Genomic DNA, 13,602 nt, shown 5'->3' with positions numbered 1-13,602 from the left:
CGGGAATAACATGTATAGAATGTTTGTACGTTCGGGAAGCTTGCCAGGTGCCCTTGGCCTGGATTGGCCGCTGTCGGGGACAGGACGCTGGGCTCAATGGACCCTTGGTCTTTTCCCAGTGTGGCATTACTTATGAACTTATGTGCCATAATAGCATTGTGAGGCTCAAAGCTGAGGGAGAGAAATATGTGGAAGATGATAAGGATAAAGTTGAACTGCTTAATGATTATTTTAGCTCTGTGTTCATAAATGAAGGACCAGGGGTAGGGTTGCAGAAAACAAAGGCTAAAGGGGATGGATGTATGGTAGACCAAGACCCGTTTACGGAGGACTGTGTTCGCGAGGAGCTTGCCCAACTAAAAGTAGACAGAGCGATGGGGCCTGATGGGATACACCCGAGGGTGCTTAAGGAACTCGGAGAAGTTCTGTCGGCTCCGCTGACGGACCTCTTCAATGCTTCCTTAGAAACTGGAGAGGTCCCGGTGGACTGGAGAAGGGCGGATGTGTTCCTTTGCACAAGAGTGGAAGTAAGGAGGAGTTTGGGAATTACAGACCTGTCAGTCTGACCTCAGTGGTGAATAAACTAATGGAAATGCTTCTAAGGAGGAGGATTGTGGCATTTCTTGAACTGCATGGAATGCGGGACCCGAGGCAGCATGGCTTCACTAGTGGCAGGTCATGTCAGACGAATCTGTCTTCTTCGACTGGGTGACCAAACACTTGGATGTGGGAGGGGCGCTTGATGTGGTATACTTAGATTTCAGCAAAGCCTTTGACATGGTTCCGCACAGGTGACTGATAAATAAATTAAGTGCCCTCGCTATGGGACCTAGAGTAACTGATTGGGTAAAAATGGTAGGAGACAGAGGGTGGTGGTAAATGGAGCTTGCTCTGAAGAAAAAGATGTCGTCAGTGGAGTATAGCAGGGATCGGTCCTATGGCCGGCTCTTTTTAACATCTTTGTGAGCGATATTGCGGAAGGGCTGTCTGGTAAGGTTTGTCTTTTTGTGGATCATACTAAACTCTGCAACAGGGTAACACCCTGGAAGGTGTGAATGACATGAGGAAGGACCTAGCGAAGCTAGAGGAATGGACCAATATTTTGCAACTAAGGTTTAATCCCAAAAAATGCAGGGTCATGCACTTGGGTCGCAAAAATCTGAGGGAACAGTACAGTACAGGGGGTGTAGTGCTTCAGTGTGCGAAGGAAGAGCGGGACTTGGGGGTGATTGTGTCTGATGACCTTAAAGCTTTCAAACAGGTAGAAAAAGCAACGGCCAAAGCCAGAAGGATGCTTGGGTGCATAAAGAGAGGCATGACCAGCAGGAAAAAGGAAGTGATAGTGAAGTTCTATAAATCTGTGGTGAGGCCTCACTTGGAGTACTGCGTACAGTTCTGGAGACAGCACCTACGGAAAGATATAAACAGGATGGAGTCGGTCCAGAGGGCGGCTATGAAATTAGTAAGTGGTCTTGAATGCAAAATTACAGGGACAGGTACCTCAACATGTATACGCTGGAAGAGAGGAGGGAGAGAGAAACATTTAAATATCTCAAGGGCATTTATGTACAGGAAGAGAGCCTTTTTCAAATAAAGGAGAGCTCTGGAATGAGAGGGCATATAACAAAGTTAAGAGGGAATAGGCTTAGGTGTAACCTAAGGAAGTGTTATTTCACAGAAAGGGTGGTGGAGGCATGGAATAGCCTCCCAGTGGAGGTGGTGGAGTCGAGGACTGTTCCAGAATTTAAAAAGGCATAGGATAAGCATGTGGGATCGCTTAGGAACAGGAAGAATTAGGAGCTACAGAGGATGGGCAGACTGGATGGGTCATATGGCCTTTATCTGCCATCATGTTTCTAAGAGGAAGAAGGAGCTCAGGACTTTGCCTGCCATCAGAGATGACATCACTGCTTCCTCCGCAGTGCTGGAATAAAGATTCCTGCATGGGAGTAAAACGGCCATCTAAGTGAAGCACTTCATTTCAGATGAGCCTTCTCGGCAGACTTCCACGGTGTACCAGACACCCCTGACCTCCTTCCCTTGCAAGAACCTCTAACAGTAGCTCAGGTGGGCCCGACCACCCCACCCCACCCCTCTCCCCTCATGTCCCACAAGGAAGACCCTGGTGGCCCAAACAAGCAATGGATTCTCAACCTTACTCCTAAAGAGCTCTCTGGTGGCTCAAGCAGGATATAGGCCCCTGACCCCACACACCCACACTGGTGCTGGAAGGTAGGAGAAATGCCCACTGGTTCCTGCCTCCCAACCCCAAAGTTGAAAGGGAACCATTTGAGCCACCAGAGAGCTCTTTGTGGGTGGGATCTGGTGCCCACTGAACCACCAGGGATTTCTTTATATCCCTCTTCCTGTTAAGTGCATGAGCCAATTCCTGCTCATGTACAATCAAGAGGAGACAAAATTGCCAGATGTAGTAAATTTTGGCATGTCACTGCAGTGGTGTTTGCTGTTTTATTTTCTACAATAAACAACCACAGAGGTGGAGAAACAAGATCTGCTACAAAATTAGGTAGGTAAACAAGGGAGTAGCATGATCAATAGGACTCTTCCAACAAACCAAGGAGGCGTAAAGAAGAAATAAAGTCTATATTCAATATTAAAGTAGGACTCCACAAGGCACTGTGTTTCGGCAAAGTGCCTGCATCAGGAGTCTAAAACATTAAAAAAAAAAAAAATATGTTGAGTCCTACTTTAATATTGAACTAGCCGTTAAGCCCGTTAAAACGGGCGAGATTTGTGTTTTGCAAAATGTAATAATTCTCACCTCCATCCATCCATGTGCAGCAAACCACCTCTCTCCCCTGCCCTCCCCTCCCCCGATCCATGTCCAGCAACCCTGCTCTCTCCTCTGCCCTCCCCCCCATGTTCAGCAGCCATCCTGTATCCCTGGCCTCCCCCTCCCCGTCCAGCAACCATCCTCTCTCCCCTGCCCCCCCCCCCCATGTCCAGCAACCCTCCTCCGTCCCCTGGCCTCACCCCGTCCACCGATCCTTCCCCCCATATCCAGCAACCCCTCCTCTTTCCCTTGGCCTCCCCCCTTCCCCCGCCAACCAACCCTGCCCTCCCCCCATGTCCAGCAACCCTCCTCTCTACCCTGCTCTCACCCCATGTCCAGCAACCATGCCTTCTCCCCCCTGCCCTCCCCCATGTCCAGCTACCCTCCTCGCCGCTGCTCCCTCCCCCTTCCGTGCCGGGCCCCCTGCACTGACCTGACAGCGCCTCTCACCTCCGTGTGAAAGCGCTATAGGCAGCAGATCGCTCTGCTGCTGCCTGCAGCACTTCCACACGGAGGTGAGAGGCGCTGTCAGGTCAGTGCAGGGGGCCCGATACGGAGGGGGGTGGGAGCGGCAGCGGGGATGGGGGGGGAGAGTGGACGTTGGTGCGCACGATGTTCGTTTCCAGGCTCCAGCGGCAGCGTCCAACAGTCCGACTCCGTTTCCCTCTCTGTTCCGCCCTCTGACGTCATCACGTCTTGACGCGAGGGCGGGACAGAGACAGAAGTCTCTACTGCGCATTTGCAGGTGAGTCGGTCACTTGTCATTTATATGTTTGATACTTTGTTTCTTCATTACGCCTCCTTGGATTGTTGGAAGAGTCCTGTTGATCACGCAACTCCCTTGTTTTTCTGTTTTATTTTCTGCCAGTACACATTTTTAAATGCTATTAATTTACTGCACCAGAAGTAAGCTTTTTTTTTTTTTCATTATATAGGTTAGAACTGTGTGTACTACAGCTTAGTGCACTATTCTAATGCCTGGCTTATTATTATGGCCCCTTAGTGTTATAGGCAATTTGGCCATTCCTCAGAAGTATCCTGTTCACAGGTTAAGATGCAAGAATTGCTGAAATTAGAGAGACTGGTTGGACAGGGCAGATTGACTAAAAGACTGGTCCAAGAAGTAGTGGGAAGTGAAAGTATGAAGCAAGCACCAAATAACTGCTTCATATATACTGTCCAGGGAAGCAGAACAAGGAGAAAGCATGTAAAGCAGCTGATGACCTAACCATAGCTAACCAAGAGCATTGACCCCTCCCCCCCTCCAATCAAATTCCTTCCGCTTGCTGAAGAACTGTTTGGCACTCCCTTGCCTCCCTAGGATTCCTCCACAGGTACTGCAGCCCAGCCAACTCTCCCTGGTCTGTTCTGCTCCAGGACAATTATTCACCTCGCTGCCTGAGCCACATCCCTCTGACTTAGCAGGTTAGCGCCACCTGCCATAAGGTGATTTAACTACAACACCAGTGAGGGAGTGTTCTTAAGGAAACCTGCCACTATATCACTGACTCCCTCACAAGCACCTTATAGGCAGTAGTAATGTCAAAGTAAAGTTGTCTTCTCTGCTTACACTTGCTGACAAAGTGACATAAACCCATTTGTCTTGACTGGCCTAGCAGGATGAAGAGGAATAGAAAATGACCTTCTAAGAAAGGATCTAAAACTTGAAAAGAGCATAAAGCAGACTGATGATGGAAACTGAAGGTTAAATCACTTTGAAGTACAGATTCCGCTGTAGGCATTCTCTGTTTTATAAATCATCACTCTTTTTAAAGAGGACAATGCAGCTTAAGCATGTAATACCCTATAGTAAAAATATTGCTCATAATAAAACAGAATGATTTTAAGCCAGTTTACTTACAGTAGGAATTCATAATGTTCTAAACACTGTGCAGCTGTTCTTCCAATGATTGGTGCTATGGTTCTCCACTGGGTTGGCATTAGTTTGGCTAGATGTAATAATTTTTCCTCTTCTTCACGTGACCATTCTGTCTTTTTGATGCTTGGATCCAGCCATTCGTACCTGTTTTAGAAGTAGAACAAGCACCAAATCTAAAATGGTGTATCTATTCAGTGAAAGGATTACAAAAGTGGCACAGCCTAATGGTATAGCAGCATATTAAGGTAACAACCTATCACAATGACAAATTTCAGGAAAACGTTTTACCTCCAATAAATGCCATTACATCTATTACAATGTTCCTCCATCATTCCCTGGAGGCACACCTATCCAGTTAGGATTTCAGAATATCCACAATGAATATGCATGAAATAAACTTGCACATAATAAATGCCTCTCATATCTAATTCTCGCTCACACAAATTCATTATGGATATCCTGAAATCCTCGTTAGTTAGGTGTGACTCCAGGCGATGTTGGAGAAGCACCACATTAGTAGAACAGAAGTCATCAGAATTAATATTTCAGTGCTGTCTCTCTGCAGACCACCTATCATCAAAATATTGCTCATTAAAACAATACTGTAGATCTCTGAAGTACTTTAGATGACTGGGCCTCTCTGGAAAAACAAAGGTGTTATCTTTACAATGTTTGTTGCTCTGTAACTGAGGATCATAGTTGCCAAGCTTACTGATTTCAATCCTACTCCGATGAGAAAACTCAGAAGGCCACTGTTGACTGACCATTAGAAAATGTCAATATTTATTTATTTATTACATTTGTATCCCGCACTTTCCCACTAAAAGCAGGCTCAATGCGGCTTACATAGGTAACACAGAGTAGGAAATTAAGTATAACATAGTAATATGATGGATGGGTAGTAATAGGATGGATGGGTACGTAGAGACAGGTGATAGAGAGGAAGGTAAGGTGGGAGAGAGAGTCTGGGTCAATGTTGTTTTCTCATCGGTATATGTAAGGTAGATGGGTTCAAAAGATTAATCTGGGTCTTTTGGGTAGGCTTGCTTGAATAAATGGGCTTTTAGTGTTTTCCTGAATGGAAGGTGGTCATGGATTGCTCGGATAGGTCTAGGGAGAGCGTTCCAGAGCTCGCTGCCCAGGAAGGCAACAATAAAGGAAAACACCAACTGGGCAAAGCAGTATTAGAGGCCTCACTGCTCTCAGCTGGCCCTACTCTTTCAGAATCACCAAAAGCTTTTCCAAGGTTAATTTATACTGTGTTAAGTTCTGCTGTTGCAGTGCCTTCCCCTGATAATCATGGATGTTTGTGCTTTGAAAAAAGTCTGTATACAGAGTCTGTGTACTCACACAGCTTTACTCCTGAGGCGGGCTCCTAAGCGCTAAAGCATGATGTCGTCTGTACACAAGGACCTTCTCGTCTGTCTTGTGGCTTTTGGAAGTGCTACACTTAGGTTCTGTCTACTGATTTTAACTCTTACGGGACAGGAACCTTTATTTTGCATGTGTTACTTCTGTATCTTTCTTTATTAGAATTTAGGCTTCAAAAAGCAGGAAGTGTTTACTGTATACCTGTAATGCGCTGCATACATTTAGTAGAGTTACACAAAAATTTGTATTCATAATTCAGTGAGGGAAAGGTAAAATTATGTCTTACCTGATAATTTTCTTTCCATTAGTCCCAACAGATCAATCCAGAGACGAGTGGGTTGTATCCCTCTACCAGCAGGTGGAGATAGAGAGAACTCCAGAATTTTACTATATGTAGACCCGTGCAGCCATCTTACTCTCAGTATTGTCGATACCAAAGCAAGTGAAAAGCCAAGTAGTCCAACATCAAAGCTCACTCCTGCCTCAAAAACATCTTTGCAGGCCGTTCCTCCACCGCACCAGCGGGAGGGAAACCACCTAAGTGGCAAACTGACAACATGAGAGTACTCCATGTTCTGTAGTTCTCCGTCCGTGTCCAACGGTCCCTTAAAGAAGGAGAGAACCTAGAGGAGAAGAATAGGAACAAACATGCCTCTGATGGCCATGGACCTTAATCCACCAAACACCATAAGGGCGGGCCTCTGGATTGATCTGTTGGGACTAATGGAAAGAAAATTATCAGGTAAGACCTAATTTTACCTTCCATAGCGTCCCACAGATCAATCCAGAGACGAATGGGATGTACAAAAGCAGTCCCCAAAGAAGGGTGGGATCTTTATATCCAAAGGTTTGAGGACAGACTCAACTCAACTTCCAAACAGAGGTCGGAGTAGATCTAACTACAATAGAACTCAACAACCTCAGAGGAAATGGACGACATACCCAGCACGGGTAAAACAGGAAAACACACCCCACGTGATTCAAGAACAGGGAACCAGACTCCTGCAACTGAAAAGCTCGCCCATCCACAGACTGAGGAAAGGCGAAAGTTGGTCAGAAGGGAAAGAAACCCCCCCAACACCGAAAACAATCTATATATCTCCCAGCCGGCACTCGTAGATCGATAAGGGTACCTCTCGAAGAAGAGACAGAACAAAAGTAGAATCTCAAAATTTCCTAAAACCGTACCAGCCTGAACGATAGAAGCGTCTCTTGCCATTCCAATCTGTTACGGGACTGGGAATACGACACGAGCTGAGAAGCCTGCCTGTACGAACAAACATCACTCCTGAAAAACAAGAATGTCTGGTTCCTTACCCTAGTAAGAGAGCCATTTAACAGCCACAGCAGCAAAACAGAGCAAACTGCCAGTCCGACTCCCACAAGGCGTCAAAGCTGACCCTGCACAACCAGAGCATAAAACTAGATGTCTACCAGAGTGACCCGTCGCGAACGAGAGGCCCATTCCCCAAAGAAGATCAGTGATCCACCGATGAACTTGCCCAACAGCAAACAATGGAGACAACCGGACTAGATAGAAAAGCCGAGCTAGCGTGACATGAAATAAACACGCGGCAGGCCCGAAAAGGCAAAGGACCAGACTAATAAAGCTGAATACTCAGCACCTAATCAATTGCCACCTAAAGAAATGGTGATAGGCCACAGTAGAGCGAGATGCTCCCGGTACTGGGAAGTCTACCCTTCCAAAGGAGAGAAATAACTGTCACTGACTACAGAGAAAGTCTACTTGCTGGAAAACCCGACTAAAGCTGTCAAGGGAAGAAAATCGTATGCCCCGCAAAGAGAAGCAGTAAAGTACAGCAGAGAATTACTGCCCTATAGCTTCCCAGCTTGTAGCCAATAAGGAGAAAAGTCGACAGGCGCTCAATAAAAGCAGTCCGACTGATCCATAAAGCAGTCCAACACTGCAAGACATGGACAAACACCCTACTCCGAGAAGAGGAGAAACGGTCGCGCATTTAGTCCTCGATGGAACAGACAAGATCTGCCAGCAGCAGAGAGCATGCTAGCTCCCCCACTCAGCCTAGCGGAATATAACCCATCCAACGAAAGAGGAGAAAACGAGTGACCGGCCCATATGCCGAGCTTGACGAAGCATTACTCGACCGCCCCCTGAAAGAGTATTCTGGGCGTGTCGAGAAACGCAGACTCTGCCGTCCCAAAACAGCACAAGGCCTGATATAAAGAATAACCAGAACCAGGCCAAAGCCAGATGGGTTCAGGAGAACAAGACTCGAGGAGTATAGATGACTAACCACGACAGCTTCATCCGAAGCTAGGCTCATCAGCTCTGCCGGTGCCAGGCCTGACGGTCTCCGCCGAAACAAGACCCGATGGCCTCAGCCAAAGGAAACAAAGCCCGTCGGTCTCAGTCTAAGCAAGGCCCAACGGCCTCTGCCGAAGCAAGTCCCGACCGCCTCTGACAGAGCCAAGCTCGACGGCCTCAGCCGGAGCCAAGCTCGACGGTCTCAGCCGGAGTCAAGCTCGACGGCCTCAGCTGAAGCCAGGCTGTCCGGCCTCTGCCGGAAGAAGGCTGTCCAAAGCCAGAACAGTACCTACCTGCTTCAGTCAAAACAATGCTCTCCGGCCTGAGCCGGAACAAAGCTCAACGGTATGAGCCGGAGCACTCTCGACGTCTTGCCAGGGTCGAAGGCTCTAGCTGGCTGAAATCTCTATGGCCCGAGCCGGAGTCAGGAACAACGGCCTCAGCCGGAACAAAGCCCAACGGCGCAGCCAGAGCAAGGCCCGACGGCCTCAGCAGGAGCAAGGCCCGAGGGCCTGAGCCGGAGCAAGGCCCGACGGCCTCAGCCGGAACAAAGCCAGACGGCCTCAGCCGGCACAAGGCCCGACGGCCTCAGCCGGCACAAGGCCCGACGGCCTCAGCCGGGGAGCCAGGGTCGAAGGTCTCAGTCGGAACAAGGCCCGACGGTCTCAGTCGGAGCCAGGATCGACGGTACCAGCCAGAACCCGGCTCAACGGTCTCAACCGGAACCAGGCTCGACGGTGCCTGGCGGAGCGGGGCTTGATGGTTTCAGCCGGAGCAAGACTTGACGGTCTCTCACTCGGAGCTGAACTACAGCCTCCGCTGGAACGAGCTCCAATGCTTCACACCTATCACGGTCTAACTCCCACGACGGCGCCATGAGGACAGCCCTGAACCAGGGCCCCCGAGCCACAAAACAGCGAAATCACTAAAGGAAAATCCCAACAAAAAACTGGGTCAACACTGGCAGACAGGAGAAAATCCTGACGCCCTAAGACTGGGCAACCAAGACTACCCAAGCCACACCCAAAAGGGAAGAAGTTTGTACAGTTCAATACCGACCAGATACAGCAGCATGAGTACAGAGGAGAACAAACCCATCTTCTATGCCATACCGACACCCAGTTTCTCCGTGCCGCCCATATCACCCCTACAAGTGGAAACAAAGGAAGGCAGAAGTCTGTTAACAGAAGAAACTGGAAGATGCCGCTTGCCAAAGATGCAGTCCACGGACAACTTCAGGAAACTAGCCCAAAGCATGCGCAAGCCGTTCCTAAGAGAGGAAAAGCGGCAAACTCCCCGGTAACCAAAAACCTGCCAACTGCAGACACAGGCACGGCAGCATGACACCTGCGGAGGCCAGCAACGGCAAAAATCAACAGCGCACCACATTCGTAGACTGAAGCAAAGCCAATGCAAAAACCCCAGAACGCCCTCAGAGATCTAACCGGGCTCAGTGCTGGAAGACGGAGCAGGCCTCCACCTCTAGAGGCTTAACAGCCAAAAAGAAATAACCACTGCTTAAGGGAAAACACATAGAAGAGCAAAGAGCAAAAATACATAGTAAAAATTTTTTTAGATACATTAAAAGCAGGAAACCGGCCAAAGAGTCGGTTGGGCCGCTGGACGAAAATGGTGTTAAAGGGGCGATCAAGGAGGACAAAGCCACAGCGGAGAAATTAAATGAATTCTTTGCTTCGGTCTTCACCGAGGAGGATTTGGGGGGGACACCGGTGCCGGAAAGAATATTTGAAGCGGGGGAGTCGGAGAAACTAAACAAATTCTCTGTAACCTTGGAGGATGTAATGGGTCAGTTCAGCAAGCTGAAGAGTAGTAAATCACCGGGACCTGATGGTATTCATCCCAGAGTATTAATAGAACTAAAAAATGAACTTGCGGAGCTACTGTTAGAAATATGCAATCTGTCCCTAAAATCGAGTGTAGTACCGGAAGACTGGAGGGTAGCCAATGTTACTCCGATTTTTAAGAAGGGTTCCAGAGGAGATCCGGGAAATTATAGACCGGTGAGTCTGACGTCGGTGCCGGGCAAGATGGTGGAGGCTATTATTAAGAATAAAATTGCAGAGCATATACAAAAACATGGACTGATGAGACAAAGTCAGCACGGATTTAGTGAAGGGAAGTCTTGCCTCACCAATCTAATGCATTTTTTTTGAGGGGGGAGGCAAACATGTGGACAATGGGGAGCCGGTTGATATTGTATATCTGGATTTTCAGAAGGCGTTTGACAAAGTGCCGCACGAAAGACTCCTGAAGAAATTGCAGAGTCATGGAATCGGAGGTAGGGTATTATTATGGATTAAGAACTGGTTGAAAGATAGGAAGCAGAGAGTAGGATTGCGTGGCCAGTATTCTCAGTGGAGGAGGGTAGTTAGTGGGGTCCCGCAGGGGTCTGTGCTGGGTCCGTTGCTTTTTAATGTATTTATAAATGACCTAGAGATGGGAATAACTAGTGAGGTAATTAAATTCGCCGATGACACAAAATTATTCAGGGTCGTCAAGTCGCAGGAGGAGTGTGAACGATTACAGGAGGACCTTGCGAGACTGGGAGAATGGGCGTGCAAGTGGCAGATGAAGTTCAATGTTGACAAGTGCAAAGTGATGCATGTGGGTAAGAGGAACCCGAATTATAGCTACGTCTTGCAAGGTTCTGCGTTAGGAGTTACGGATCAAGAAAGGGATCTGGGTGTCGTCGTCGATGATACACTGAAACCTTCTGCTCAGTGTGCTGCTGCGGCTAGGAAAGCGAATAGAATGTTGGGTGTTATTAGGAAGGGTATGGAGTCCAGGTGTGCGGATGTTATAATGCCGTTGTATCGCTCCATGGTGCGACCGCACCTGGAGTATTGTGTTCAGTACTGGTCTCCGTATCTCAAAAAAGATATAGTAGAATTGGAAAAGGTACAGCGAAGGGCGACGAAAATGATAGTGGGGATGGGACGACTTTCCTATGAAGAGAGGCTGAGAAGGCTAGGGCTTTTCAGCTTGGAGAAGAGACGGCTGAGGGGAGATATGATAGAAGTGTATAAAATAATGAGTGGAATGGATCGGGTGGATGTGAAGCGATTGTTCACGCTATCCAAAAATACTAGGACTAGAGGGCATGAGTTGAAGCTACAGTGTGGTAAATTTAAAACGAATCGGAGAAAATTTTTCTTCACCCAACGTGTAATTAGACTCTGGAATTCGTTGCCGGAGAACGTGGTACGGGCGGTTAGCTTGACGGAGTTTAAAAAGGGGTTAGATAGATTCCTAAAGGACAAGTCCATAGACCGCTATTAAATGGACTTGGAAAAATTCCGCATTTTTAGGTATAACTTGTCTGGAATGTTTTTACGTTTGGGGAGCGTGCCAGGTGCCCTTGACCTGGATTGGCCACTGTCGGTGACAGGATGCTGGGCTAGATGGACCTTTGGTCTTTCCCAGTATGGCACTACTTATGTACTTATGAGCCCATGCCTTCCTCTAGAAAGGTGCCTAACAGGACAATCGGGACAGCTTCGAAAGAGCCTAGCTGCCACGAACAACCCCTGTCTTCCAGAAGTAAAGGCTAAAGTAAACTAAAAACCAAAGATAGTGCTAGTAGGACCCAGGGAATCGCAGAAGGCACTAACTATGCAAAATGCAGCAAACCATCTACTAGCCATAAAAGCCCCTCTAACCGAAGGAGAGGATACCACACTAAGAGAGGGACTGGAATCTCAGGCCTGGCGCAGGAAAATAATGTTCCGTTGCTGCAAAACAATGCTGCCTAAACCAGCAAGAGACGAGAGACGCATGCCTTCACGTGCAAGGATGAACTCTCACTGCAACAGAGGACCGCAGCCAAGAAACCATGAGGAAGAACAACGTTCCCTCAATTCTCATAGAAACAGCAGACGAAAAGACGACGGATCGGACAACGGCCCAAACGCCTCGCGCCCCACACTTCTGCTAGCCCTCAGAAAGCGCTCCTGAGAAATTAACCGCAAAACTGCAGGGAGCCTGAAAGCGTCTCGCGAAGTAGTTAGAAACCCAAAATGGCGTCCGCAACAGTGCGATCCCGCCAAAACCGCGGCGCTGACTAGTAATACAACGGAGCACTAATAATGTTCTCCCTGCCAGCGCCGAAATCGAATGTTAAATAAAGAAAATTACACTTACCCACAGGAAAGTAGAAATAAAGCCCCAAAGGAAAGGAATACTAGCTGATGCGTTTTTGTTTTTTTTTTTTTTAAAAGAGGCAGGAGTTGCAGGGAACATCAGAAGCGTCGCTCCAACGAAGGCCACCAAGCCTGGCGACAGGGTAGGGGAGGGACCTGGCACCACCAGGTGTACCCCTTACTGGCTCAGGATGGCCATGAACCCCCAGCTCAACTAATCCTGAGGGAACAGGCTAGGAGCAAATTCCCATGAGCTCAACTAAACCTGAGGGAACAGGCTAGGAGCACATCTCAATCCAGAGAGCTGCACAGGATATGTCTATCCACCTGCTGAGATAGAGAGAATACAGAGAGTAAGATGGCTGCACGGGTCTACATATAGTAAAACTCTGGAGTTCTCTCTATCTCCACCTGCTGGTAGAGGGACACAACCCACTCGTCTCTGGATTGATCTGTGGGACGCTATGGAAAAAAAAAAAGATTCTCTTCTGTAAATGAAAGGGAATAAAGCCAATTTCCCAATTCCCAGATGTCATGTTTGTGCAGACAGATCTATGGGCTCAAGACAGAGGTGCTCAATGTCGGTCCTCAAGGTCCGCAACCCAGTTGGGTTTTCAGGAATTCTACAATAAGCATGAGATCTATTAGAATACATTGGAGGCAGTGCATGCTAATAGATCTCATACAAATTCACTGGGGAAATCCTGAAAACCCGACTGGATTGCAGATCTCAAGGACCAACAATGAGCACCACTGGCCTAAGAGTTCTAAGACAGAGATTCTCAAACCAGCCCTGGATCCAATGAATTGCAAGATCCAAGACAGCACATTTTTAGTAGGTTCAGATCTTGTAAGATGAATCTGATTAATTTCTTTTGACAGGGTGACCAGATAATTTGATTGAAGGAGATACCACCAACCTGTTGTGTCTTCAGGATATTCCTAATAAATACAAATAAGAGAGACTGGGTGACCAGAGAGATGGATCATGGGTACAGTTGGATGTGATGTACTTAGATATCAGCAAGGCCTTTGACATGGCTCAAATTAAAAAAAAAAAAAAAAGCAAGCAGAAGTATCCCCCGCTCCTCAGTTCCCCAGGACCAAAGTC

At 47.8% G+C, this 13,602-nt stretch overlaps 1 protein-coding gene across 1 annotated transcript in view; it reads right to left on the bottom strand.

Moving 5' to 3' along the window:
- CDC5L (cell division cycle 5 like) overlaps positions 1–13,602 on the bottom strand; it is a 253,851-nt gene that overhangs the window by 208,835 nt on the left and 31,414 nt on the right. The window contains exon 3 of the mRNA XM_030198760.1: positions 4,656–4,817. Coding sequence (XP_030054620.1) covers positions 4,656–4,817 — 162 coding nt within the window. The remainder of the gene's footprint in view (positions 1–4,655; positions 4,818–13,602) is intronic.

Source organism: Microcaecilia unicolor, chromosome 3 (assembly GCF_901765095.1).
Source record: "Microcaecilia unicolor chromosome 3, aMicUni1.1, whole genome shotgun sequence".
Lineage (NCBI taxonomy): Eukaryota > Metazoa > Chordata > Amphibia > Gymnophiona > Siphonopidae > Microcaecilia > Microcaecilia unicolor.
Note: the sequence above shows the minus strand (reverse complement) of the source record. Positions and strands in the feature narration are given on the sequence as shown.